Source organism: Colletes latitarsis, chromosome 3, assembly GCF_051014445.1.
Source record: "Colletes latitarsis isolate SP2378_abdomen chromosome 3, iyColLati1, whole genome shotgun sequence".
Lineage (NCBI taxonomy): Eukaryota > Metazoa > Arthropoda > Insecta > Hymenoptera > Colletidae > Colletes > Colletes latitarsis.
Genome location: NC_135136.1, coordinates 30,033,980 through 30,046,923, shown reverse-complemented (window position 1 = coordinate 30,046,923; position 12,944 = coordinate 30,033,980). Strand labels below are relative to the sequence as shown.

The following is a 12,944-nucleotide window of genomic DNA, read 5'->3' as shown; positions in this document are numbered from 1 at the left end:
TATTTTCATACACAGAAAAGGTAATGAATTTTCCGAAATTTACACAATATACTCTTTATTGTACATAATTTCAATATTTCATTTTCCGTCTTACGCTTGACATTATTACAATAATTACTATAGAATATATTTATAATAATATACATGTACATATTTACTTTTTTGCTATTGATTCAATTTATATGTATAATTCTATATGTATATTGGCCTATGATTCATTCCATTCTGCACTTTCTTGCGTCTTCTGCTTCCTTTTAAAATCTAAAAGTGTATCACAGTTGTGTTGAGGGATAGACAGGGATTTTAAAGAAAAGGAGACCGTTCAGACGACCGAAATCGATACATAGTCCATTCAGTCAGATCTTTTCGGACCTCGTAGACGCCAAATTTCATACCTGTAATTCGGCAAATAGCTGCGATGAAATGTATTCTACATTCCTAGTCTGTAAATGATTTTTTATCTTACTAGAAAACAGCTTATATTGTCTTTAAAAATAAACTGTCGTATACATTAAAAAACAAATAATAAAAAATAATAATTTCGATCGTGTGCGACTTAAAAAATGAGGAAGAACTTCGCATACGTTCCTTTCGTCTTCTCTAATTTGTCTGCTAGTAATCTGCAACAGTCAATCCTGTTATAACACATACTCTCGTATGTAAGATTCTTGCTTTTGCATTAAAGTCGTGTAGATCATATTAAGGAATCTTCCTTAGTGAAATCACCTTTTCCATTTAATTCGTAAACATAGTAAAACTGTTGTGCATCATGCAGCAATATAGGAGATTCAAATACGTAAAATTGTGAAACAGATCTTGTTTATTGTACTAATTTATAAAAATATTTCACGGATTTGAACAACAGCTGTTAACACGCTGCTCTTTATGCGTTCTATACAAATTTCTTTCTTTAGATATCTTTCAGGATAAATAGTTCCAAGTTGTTCAATTGCATAGAATATAAGGCCTTATATCTATTATATATTCGCTTCGTAAAAAAATGTCTAAAAATATACTATATGCGTTAAAACATTCTATATCCTTTCGAAAAATAAATTTTCAATAAAAATAGAGTCACACGTGTTAAAAGACAAATTGTAAAAAGGAATGTAACAGCATCTCATCACACACGGACCGTGCTTCAAGAACGTTTTCGTTAAATATTCTGTATTAATATATTTACTGATTGTGCATGTTTCAAGTGACGAGTAACGAATCACAGTAAATACATTAACCAAAGCCTAAACAATAATTTGTTTATAAAAGAAGCGTTTTCTCCTGTGAATAAAAAAAAAATAACACAGTAGAGTAAATTTACATTGTCAGTCGTATCGAACAGGTATAACAGTTGAATCGACTAATCTTTCTGAGTGGACTAAATCTCGATTTCCAAAAGATGTATTTTAATTTAGGTAAGAGGTAGGAAGATGTAACACTTAACTAGGTCCAGGAGGAGCATTGAAATTAAACATGGTGGTTGGTGGACGTCCCGGTAATGGTTTCGGTGGTAATCGCGGTGTTACCGATCCTGAAACACAATACTCGATCAAAATAAGGGCAGGAATGCAACGACTTTCATTTGGAAGTTTAACTGCGTTGAAATGTTTACCATTAGGTTGCGTAGGTGGAAGTTTCGTAGGACTGGGCCCATTGAAAGACATGTGTCTCCGTGAATGAACGGTATTCGAACACGTGCTTTCCAACGTGGAATTTCGCCTTGCAAGCAGCGACGAGCTACTTGGATTCAATGTAGGAAGCCGAGGCGGTAACGTTACTGGGGGCAAGTCTCTTCGCGGCGGTAATGGCGGCGGAGACGTACCATCCCTCGGAGGAAGTATTGGCGCGTTTGGAGCTTGTCTTGCCTGTACAATAGGTTATGAATAGTATTTTTCACGTTACATGAAGATAAAATTACATAGAGGCAGTTCTCAACTTACGATCGACTTCAATTTACAACTACTCGTACGACTGTACAATAATAAATAAAAATACAGTACCGTCTGTTACACTGTCTATCGATCAATTGGTGTGTGTCGTTTGCACTAGATTGTTCGCTCGTATTGTAAATTCTTATAATATATTTAGAAACGAAATTAAAAGTAATAAAAGAATACGTAACTGTGAAAATAAAATTAGATAGAATATTTAAAAGACTTACAATTAGTACTATTGACTCGCTAATTAGAAGTTCAATTAATGAATCATATGCCCCATAATAAACACAGATGATAAAGAATTCTAAGACCCCATTGAAAATTAATCTTGCTCTGTTTGAATAATTATATGAGTACTTATACTAATTTATATACCGTGTAAAAAAGTATACAGGGTGTTCAGCCACCCCTGGGAAAAATTTTAATGGACCAAATTATAGATTAATGGATCAAAATAAGACGAAAGTCAAGAATACCAATTTGTTGATGGAGTCTTCGTTAAAAAGTTATAGAAACATTTCCGGCCACACAATATATTTTTGGTAAAGAATTTTTTTCTCGAAAGTACGTAGGAATTCGGGGGTATGTCTATTCACCAAAAATGATTATAATTGACCCCTACAACCGAAAATAATTTTTCCAGAACGATTTGAAATTTTTGTTTTTCGTTGAAAAATTTAGGCACCTGCCCCCTTGTCGATTTTTCTTTAAAATTCGTTTTTGATGTTTAATAATATTGTTTGACGCCCTGCAGGAAAGTTGTCTAATACCTTTTTATAGGTACCCATGTGCTCTACCTCAGAAAAAAGTTTCATTGAAATATATTCACTATTGTAGGAGTTATGGCTGTTTGAAAATTGGACTATTTTTATGGGGTTTTTCTCATTTTGCGGGTTTAAAGATCAACTTTTCGAAAATTTCTGCGATTTCTACATATTCTCCGCCAAAATATGCGTTGTTTGCCGTTTGAAACATTGAAATCCCCCAATCCGTTTAGAAGTTATGACATTTTAAAGATTCGCATAAAATTTGGAGGGTTCTTGACCTCACATTAGATTTTCGGTCAGGAATTTTTAGACGAAATTAAAAAATTTCAAATCGTTCTGGAACAATTATTTTCGGTTACGGGGATCAATTACAATCATTTTTGGTGAATAAATCTACCCTCAAAATCCTACCCACTTTCTAGAAAAAAATTCAGTATGGACGGAACTTTAAACGTTAATAACTTTTTAACAAAGCCTCCATCAACAAATTAGTATTCTTCATTTTCGTCTTATTTTGGCCTCTAGAACCTTCCATTAAAATTTCTTTCAGGGGTGGCCGAACACTCTATATAGAAACGAATAAACCTACAATTGTATGTTCTGTGTTAATTTTAAATTCTAAGGCTGGGCAATATGAGTTATTTCTATGAAATTGAATTTACATTGCTATTGAACAAAACTCGTCGTAAGTTGGGGACAACCTGTAAATATATAGGGCTTCTCAAAATAATCAAACCAGCTAAAATATGCTAATTCCTTCTGCAAAAAGAAATGAAAATGGTTTGTATCATTTTGTAATCTGAGTAGCTTTAAATTGAGAAATTGTCATAAATAATAATGAATATTCTATGATCGATTCAATATAATTCTGCATTTTGCTAATAAATTGTTAGATAGTTTAGGTTGGCAACGTTTTTTTATATTGTGTTGGCACCACGTATGATGCCCCCTTACTGGTTGCCCTCTCATTCCGTTTGATATGTTTGTTAAAACGTATCAATGTATTTACTAATCCAAATATATAATTGTAAGTTACATATTAAATTTATAATAAATGTTAAAACGCATCACGCTTAGAGTTAAAAGCTAATGCCCAATATAAATGAAAAAACTGTTGAATACAATCGAGCTTATTTATATTACAATTCAATACACGTGACAACATTATAGACAAGTGTTTCTCGTGCGTGAATATGTGCATATGCGGTCATGCTATTTATATCCCAATCAGCTGATCGCACTGCCACGCATGGACGCACTCACACACGAGAAACGCTTATCTATGACATTCTCGTATGTACAAACTTTAATTACTCGTATCTTGAAAACTAAGCTTCAGATTACAAAATGGTAAAGAACTTTTCCATATCTCGTCACACGAGTAATTTCCCCTTTTTTGCTTCTCCCAACATTTTGAAACACCCTATAAATATAAATTAAAAGATACAGAGCAACGTTTTTCAAACTTCTCACCTCATGATACATCAGTCTTTAAACTGGAATATATGTAATTTATACTCGAGTGCATTTAAATATAAAAATGTAAATGAAAATTAAAGCTGGAGTTCTACATAAAGAAAGTCATATGCATACATGTATACATATATTATGTAACGAACAAAGCAATGATTTTGATACAATAAAGTTAGTATACAGGGTGAGGCATTTAAGACCAGCCACCTGAATAACTTGACTGCTACTGGTGATAGAAAAAAATGCATCATGCAAAAATTATTTGGTATCATGGGGCTGATTATCCGATGTTACTAGTTTTTTGATAGGTGGAGGCATGAAGGAGATATGAAGGTCATCTCTGTTTTTTTACTTACATTCTGATAGAGTATTTCAAGACAAATATAATGACCTATTGGAAAGGTCATTCCTGGTCTGGGTTAAGCCATAATTGCGGTGGAAATTAATTTACTTTGAGTAACAGTAATACACCACTAATACAAGTGTTCAAAATGGTGACCTTGAACATTGATGCATGCGTTGCTTGACGGTATGTCGAATTTCAGTTGTGATTATCGCGGCACAAGCTCTTCTTATACGCTCTTTCATATCTTCTTTGGTTGTTGGTATTTCATTATACTCTTGCTGCTTCGTCCGTAAACAAAACTTTAGTCAAAAACAGCTCATTGCCCAAAATTAAAGCAGCAAGTGTATAATGAAATACCATCAACCAAAGAAGATATGAAAGAGCGTATAAGAAGAGCTTGAGCCGCGATAAACACAACTGAAATTCAACATACCGTATTATCCGTCAAGCAACGCTTCAGAGGTTCAAGATCACCATTTTGAACACTTGTATTAGACGTGTATTACTGTTAGATAAATAAATCAATGGTACTTGATCATTTCCTCAAAGTAAATTATTTTCCATCACAATTAGTGTAACCCAGACCAGGACCTTTCCATAGGTCATTGTATTCGTCTTGAAATACTCTATCAGAATGTAAGTAAGAAAACAGAGATGATCTTCATACGTCCTTAATGCCTTCACCTATCAAAAAACTAGTAACATCGGATGATCAGCCCCTCGATACCAAATAATTTTTGCCTGATGCATTTTTTCCTATCACTAATAGCAGCCAAGTTATTCAGGTGGTCGGTCTTAAGTACCTCGCCCTGTATTTGCAATTTATACAAATCATTATATCGTGTATTTAAAAAGTACCATGATCTAGTTTGAAAAACGCTGATATTGATTATCAACTCATAACAGTAACTCACCTGTTGCGGTGACTCGCTTATGGAACTCTCCCGTTTTCTATGAGATCTAGGTGGCAAAGGTGGCGGAGGTTGACTGGAAGGTACGTGGCTGGGAGACGGCGGTGGCGGCATCGCTGCACCAGGACTTCCACCCGACGATGACATACCAGTCAGAGCTCCCATAACACCGATCGTACCGGAATTAAAGCCGAAGTGACTATTTTGCGGCTGATGATGTGGAATAGGCAAATGACCAGGCGAACCCAATTGCGGACTGCTACCCGGCGAACTAATCGAAAGTCCTGACATGCTAAGCGGACCTGGTGAACCTGGAGGTGGACCTGTACCTGTATTAAGAGTAAAGTGCATCTACTACCCTATGCAAGCACATTCTGCAACGAAATAAAACTTCTCTGTCCATTTGTCCACGAAAGTAATAGTTTACAAAACGCGGCCTACTATTTTTATTAGCGTTATTGAAGTAGGCTTCGAATCTCGAGCTCTCAAAGCCCTCAAGCTTTGTATGCAAGTTTTATAGCCTTAGGTTTTAATCATTTGCGGTCTTAACATTGAGCTTTAAAGATTCGAAGACTCGAGCTTTGAGCTATTGAGTATAACTAACATTGTCCGATACGAACCTCCCAATAAAACAGGTGCAAAAACACTGTGGTCTCCTATATGAGAAACTGTGATGTGTGAAGCGTGCGGAGGAGTTTCTGGTAATTCCGGCGGCGGTGCTTCCGGTGGAGGATCGTGTAACCTTACACTGGAGGCTACAGCTTGCAATGGAGCTGGTAACTTGCCGCTCAAACTTCTAGCTTTAATGCCCGGCGACTTTAAATTTAAGTCTGGCCATTTACGGGGCTACACGGATAAATAGTTTCAGATAGTAAGGATAATGTTGCTATATTTATATAGCTTGTGATACTTCTAAGTGCAACTTACGACTCTAGGTGGTTGTCTACATCCCCTCGGTTCTACTTCTAAGCTTTTATTGTACAAATAATTGCTTATATCTGCATCTTTCATATTAGGATCAAAGGGTGACAAATTCTCTATGAAATGCCTTATCCTAGGCTCCACTGAAAGACAATACGGTTGATTTTGATACTGCTGAATTTCACCAGTTATTTCTGCTACTTTCCGTCGCTTGCTAAAATTTATAAGTTCTGGACTCCCCGGCAAATAATCCGGATTTCCTTCTTCAATGTGCAGAATATTGGTCAGGTACATACCTAGAAACAGAAGCCATCGGTAAAAATCAATTAAATCAATTTAAACTACCAAACAATGTTCCATTTTCATTACTTACCAAAGAATGGTACACAAGGTGGATTAATAGATCGTAATTTTTCTTGATATTTTCGAAAGTGACCATTATTCAGTTCTCGCGCTTCTTCGAGGGCTTTTTCCAATCGTGCCGGTATTTGCTGTAAATATAACAAAATGTACATTATTAATAGCAAATTATTAGGAACATATGAAATAACGTTAAGGAAACGTACTTGGAAAGTGAATTTTAACCTAAATACAGATGCAGATCCCATAGCACTAACAATTGCTAATACACCATTAAAGTTATTAAGATCTTGAAACACCATCATAATTTCGATTGCACGCGACACAATCGCTACTCGTTCCTCTAGGTTTTCAGCTTCCACTATCGTTTTTTCAAGCCACCGAGTAAACTGTACAATAAAAAAGAAATAACTGTGTTTTCATTTAATAAACTGCATCGAATACAAATTTTGTTAAAGTGTGAAATATATACTTACGTTTGTCGTATGCTTTATCATTTTTAGTAGGTTCGGAGATGACTTTTCTTTATCTTTCTTAGTCCATACTGACCCTACCAGTTCTGAAGGTTTTACAGTTCTATTCAATTCAAACTCTAAGAGGGTTAGTTGTCTTGCTAGTTCAATTGGATGTAACTGAAATTTGTAATAAATTAGTTATTAAATTATCTTTACAACGCAAATATTAATTGTGCTCATAAATATTACCGTTAGTATTCCCCATTCTTCTTCAGGAACTTTTAGGTGCCACTCGATAGGTGGTGGAGATCGTTCGAAGCTAAAAGTTATAGGTCGTTGTTCCGAAGGTTCACATTTTCTCTGTACAATTTTTATCACTGAATCCACCCATTTTCTCATTGACTTTCCGCTTACAGTGTCTAGAAATAATTGTAACCTTTCCAAAAGATTCCTATCACGTTCAAAATCATAAAAATGGTGATCGACCTAATAATCGAATAAGATGTAAATAAATATTAAAATGTTTAGAGTCAAAATATTTGAAAATAAAAGTACTAAAATATCACTAACCCAGTGTCTTAAAACATTTAAAACTCTGAATTGCACAGGTTGACAAAATTCTTTTCTATATCGCTTCCAATCTTCCCTTGCAGTTGTTTTACAACCAGAAGGTTTTTCTTCGTCACCATAAACTAATGAAGGATCTGGTATGTCAAATCTTTCGGTTAACAAAGTCAATAGTTCCTGAGGTGAGCAAAAACTCCTAGAGAACGAAGTATAATCAGATGTCACAAAACATTAACAAAATTCAGCTTTAAATAAAAAATAAATGTCTAGCACATAAATTCAAATACCTATAAGTAGTAAGGAATGTTCGTACAAAAGCTGGGTCAGCATATATATGATAAGTTAATCTTTCTACCAATTTAATCAAAGTTGCACCCTTAATTAATGGGACACCTCCATTTTCTCTGGCCTCCAAAACAATATTTTCTGGACCATCCTGTTCGGTAAATTTATATAAATGTGGTGGAGGTAATCTTAAAGGATGCTTTCTTTCTTCGTCCAAAAGTATACTGTCCAAAGTTCTTTCTAACATACTCTTTGTATTCAACATTACAAGATCCGCCATCCAACTATTTTTATCTTCGACGGATTTGGCAACAAGAATAACATTAGGGTGGTCCCTTGGTGCAATTTCAAAGGCATTTTTTAATTCTAGGAAAATAATTACATATATTTATTCGAATAACGCGAATGTTTTCAATTTCAACGTTACAATTTCCTCTGAACTTACCTTCAGTATCCTCCCTATCAATAATATAAACTTTTCTAATAAAAAATCGTTCTTTTAAACGCAATTCACCTTGGTGAGGTGGATGGCCCACCACACCAACTGCTGCCACGGTAACGCTAACTCTTTTGCCGCCACTGGGTTTACAAAGAACTAATAAGCCATCAAAAAGAAGAGCCTTTCGTTCTGTTAATCTCCTTCCGTTACTCACTTTTCCCAACATATCCTCTGTACATGATAAAAAATATAATAATAATTTATGTAACAAAACAAATGTTAAAAAAAAAACATTCATTTTTTATACCGCGTATAAATTCGTTGCAACATTGTCCAACATCCCGCTGATCCCACCCATCAACTGTTTTTTGTAATTCGCTAGTTTTCTCTAATGCTGCTTGCCTTCTTGCTCTACTCTGCATTCGCAGGCCTGTATCTTTTTTTGGAAGACTCGCCTTAGATTTTGACAGTTCCATATGTAGTGGTCTCAAAAGACCTTCTACTTGTTCCAATGTTTCACCATCTTCTGTATTTGGTGTACGTTTGTGTAATACCTGTGTAAAGTGCCATTGAACTGTCGGACTGACGTACATCCATCATTTAAAACGATATTCGTGTATAAAATTATTTCAAAAATACCTTTATATAGTCAAAGTACAAAAAACAATGCCATATCGGTTGTAGTAAAAGTTTTGGCAAATAATATTTGACAGCTTCTTTAAATCCATGTCCTGCCGCTCGTAATGCATTACTAGCTTCGGGTCTCGACAATAAATTTGTTAAAACTTCTCGACTAGCTGGACCATTAATGTCTTTTGCATACCTAACGTTATGATTACAATAACTTATATTTTTAGAAAACAACACAAATACATGTATAATAATTTAACAGTTTCATATATACTTTATATAAACATCAAATTCTGCTGCTTCTGCCAGTTCTTCAAAACAGGAGCCAACCGTGGGCGTTTGTTTTTCTTCTGTAATTTCCATTATATCTTCTAAACTACCAAGTAATGTTACAGTAACTTCATAAATATCCATTATATTACTGAAGAGTGTTTCAAGTTCAGTTCTATCTTGCGCTAACTTTGCGATTTCTTCCCGAAATACCTATTTGAATAACAAAAGAATTTTACCTTATTTAAAGTAATGGCACACTTCATCAACTTTATAAATTACCCACCTTAATGATCATATGAAGATCACGCAAATAGTGACGTTCATCGTGTATGAGATCCCGGACAGATTCTTCGTAAGTCTGAGAAACGACTGAGCCCAAACCACTTTGTGGACCCTCTGCATAATCGTCTTGATAAAACAAGTCCATTAATACCTGTTAATAAGTTGCTAATTAAAAGTAAACTTTACTTTATGAATTAAGAACTAAATATGTGACCAAAAGATATAATTATAAGATTTCTGAAATTAATATGTTACCATATCTGCACACATCGCAACTCTTATGTCTTCGCACGATATTTCCACATGGCGTATATTCTTGACATAGTTTCCAGCTAGCTGAAAAGAAAATGACCTTAAACATTTTTGGAAGTTAGTAGTAATAAACATGAAATAATAGTAAATAAAATACAACATTATTTAAAGTTTGTTAATTTTAAACTATAGCATAGATTGCTTATTATATTAACACTCGGACGGCGGACATCGGTGCCGAATCCATTTGGACTACAATTCATAATTTAAATAATAGTAATCGTTAATAAGAATCAAAAATGACATAAATGCAGATAAACAATGTTTATTTTGATTTGGCACAACACGTATATTTATTATTTTTCGCATTTAGAGTGGGTCCAAACGTGCCCAGACGACGCCATCCAAGCGTTACTTAAGATACTTTTTCTTTAGATAATAGTTATCATTCGAAAATTTTGACCATAATAGCTTTTACCAACCTTCAAAATATCTGCAGAAATATATTCCAAGACTCCTACCACAAAAAGACTAACTTGTAAATCAATTTTCTGCTGTAATACTTCCTGTTAATACAACAATATATAAAATTATATTATACGTTGTTAAATACATAAAAACACGCATAATTAGAATCAATTCAATATAATTACTTTTTGTAGTAGTTGATGAATTTTATCAACTGGAAGAACTAGCGGTGATTTCTTTTTTCCTTTTTCCAAGGCATCTCTTGCGTCTCGAAGTGCCCATCTATCGATGGGGGTAGGAAACGTACGTCTGACTCTTTCTTCCACATCTTGAGGCGTATGTGGCGGAGGGTGACCGCAAAGCATACCCAACAGCCTTAAGATCAAACTCTCGACATAGTCTAAGGCATCTTGTCGTGCTTCTAGACTAGGATGTACTTGCTCCAGTACCTATTTTGTATTAATTGTTAATTAAACTATATGACAACTATTATTGAAAAGAAAAACTTTGGTACAAATTGAACATTACAAATATAATCTCTTATTTGCAAAGATATTATAATAGATAAAGATTATTGATCCTTAACAGGTATGTGGAACTCATTTTGGACCTATAATTATTTTAGAATGTTCAGAAATATTATAAAAACTATCTTTCATTTGTATCAATGCCACTTAGTTTACTGTCACATTAGAATTAAACATATGTAGGATAGAAAAGAAAACAATAAAAATAATTCATCAAAATAAACAAAGGGATACATTTATTTATAATAGAGCAATGATACATTACTAAAATTTTTTACCTTCAACAACATTACTTTATTTTTTTGATCGATATAGTTGTACATGTTTTCGATAAATTTATCTTTTGTTCCTTTTGTGTTTATGAAATAAACTATATTTGTTGAATTTTCTTTGTAACTTCATTACTATTATTTATGGAATATTCATTGTTCTTTCAAAATATACTTTAATGATTAAATTATGATGAATTAAACATCACAAACAAATGAATACATATGCAATATACTGTCATTATTGTACAGTACTCTAAGCAAATAATAATGCTCATAATAAAAAGGTCAAGCAGGCCATCGATGACCATGTATTTGATATGCCTGCTCTGTAATATTAAAAAAGGAATATACTGCTCCATAACATTTTGTTACATAAGATAATCTTCTACATAACAACATTCTTTATAAGTAAAAGTTTTTTCACATATAAAATACTTATTCAACAAAGTTCGCTAATAAAACTAAATGTAACTTGAGAAGATAAATTGCATGTAGTCAAAATATTGTAAAATATTTTATTGTCTCAATATTTGGGATATTTTATCAACTACATTGTTTTTAACTAAAAATCGTTACAATTCTCAATCACAATATCATTATATTGAATATGGATACAATGCTTTTAACAAAGTAACAAAATAATCTTTTATTCATTTAAAGTTCCAAATAAAATATATTGGAATACAAACACAGTACATCTTTCTGCTAACTCGAATTAAGCCATGCATTTGAAAGTATAATATAAAAAACTATCAAAAAGAAAACTAAATATTGTATCGTTAAGTATTTTTAAAGATCAACCTCAAAAAAAAGTGAACATTAAATGGTTAAGGAGGCAACATATTATTGTTAATTTTTAGAATATTTATCATGTTCTTCGTACGATGTGCCATCGGATACCGTCAAGTTCTATGCACCGATTAGAAAGATCTCGTGCAACCGTTGCGACGTTTATTTATGTCAATCGGTTTCGTGATACGATAAAATTTCGTGGTTCCTGAAGGGCATATACAAGAGATCGGTGCACGCGTATCGTGCGACAATGACAATGTACGATATATCGGCGAAAACCCAGATCGATGGCATTGGGGGATGCTCGATGAAACGGGACCTCGTGGAAATTCGGTGGAAAGGAATTACTCGAAGAAGAAGATACCTTGCGGAGGGAGTTGACAAACACTCCCTTCCACTTGGCGGCGTTCTCCTCTTTCTGAAAGTCGTAGCCTGACGGCTCGCCCACCACTGACGCTGCCGACGAAAACATCTCAATGCACTGGTACAAGGTATCACGCACCCGACAGAATAACGCGCACTAGCTAGAGAACACGCTCCGGAGAGTTCCCGATATTTACAATGACCATTTCGTCGGTAGTCACAAAAACTTGACAGAGACGTCTGTCTGTCCGTCAGTCCGTTTCTTAGGGCGCAGACATCTCTGTATGTAATGCGACGGCTAAGCTACTCGGTTGTATTCTCTCTGTATCCTAGCGCCTCTAACACTTATTATTCTTGGAAGCATTTCCGAGGCCAACCCGAGAGTCCCCGAGTTATGCCGTTTGTGCATTTTACACGCCCTTTTACTCGAATTTTTGTCAGAACCCAGCGCGAGCACTACTACTATCAAAGGATACCATTGCGCGACTCGCATCGATCGATAACTGCGATAGTACCATCGCGGCAAGATATTCGCGAGTTTCGACATATCTCGCAGCGCAACTATCGATCGATCTTTTCGAGAATTTCAAATAATTATTTAACGTTCTTTGGGAAAAGGTACAGTAA

At 34.4% G+C, this 12,944-nt stretch overlaps 1 protein-coding gene across 3 annotated transcripts; it reads right to left on the bottom strand.

The window, feature by feature from the left end:
• Nucleotides 1–38: 38 nt before the first annotated feature.
• Nucleotides 39–12,803, bottom strand: Sos (Son of sevenless). 3 transcript variants are annotated; one of them, XM_076784465.1, is made up of 20 exons: nt 12,319–12,803; nt 10,549–10,812; nt 10,378–10,461; nt 9,899–9,979; nt 9,645–9,794; nt 9,363–9,571; nt 9,098–9,281; nt 8,766–9,012; nt 8,465–8,689; nt 8,022–8,385; nt 7,738–7,930; nt 7,417–7,653; nt 7,189–7,344; nt 6,919–7,101; nt 6,726–6,843; nt 6,359–6,648; nt 6,052–6,277; nt 5,435–5,760; nt 1,610–1,862; nt 39–1,528 (listed from the first exon to the last, which is right to left on the bottom strand). In XM_076784465.1, exons 1-20 carry the CDS (start codon nt 12,424–12,426, stop codon nt 1,437–1,439), a joined length of 3,990 nt encoding a protein of 1,329 aa, XP_076640580.1. In that variant the 5' UTR covers nt 12,427–12,803; the 3' UTR covers nt 39–1,436. The 3 variants fall into 3 exon arrangements, with proteins under 3 accessions (XP_076640580.1, XP_076640581.1, XP_076640582.1); XM_076784466.1 differs by having other exon boundaries at nt 5,435–5,742; XM_076784467.1 differs by lacking the exons at nt 10,549–10,812; nt 12,319–12,803 and having other exon boundaries at nt 9,899–9,975; nt 10,378–10,442.
• Nucleotides 12,804–12,944: the final 141 nt, after the last annotated feature.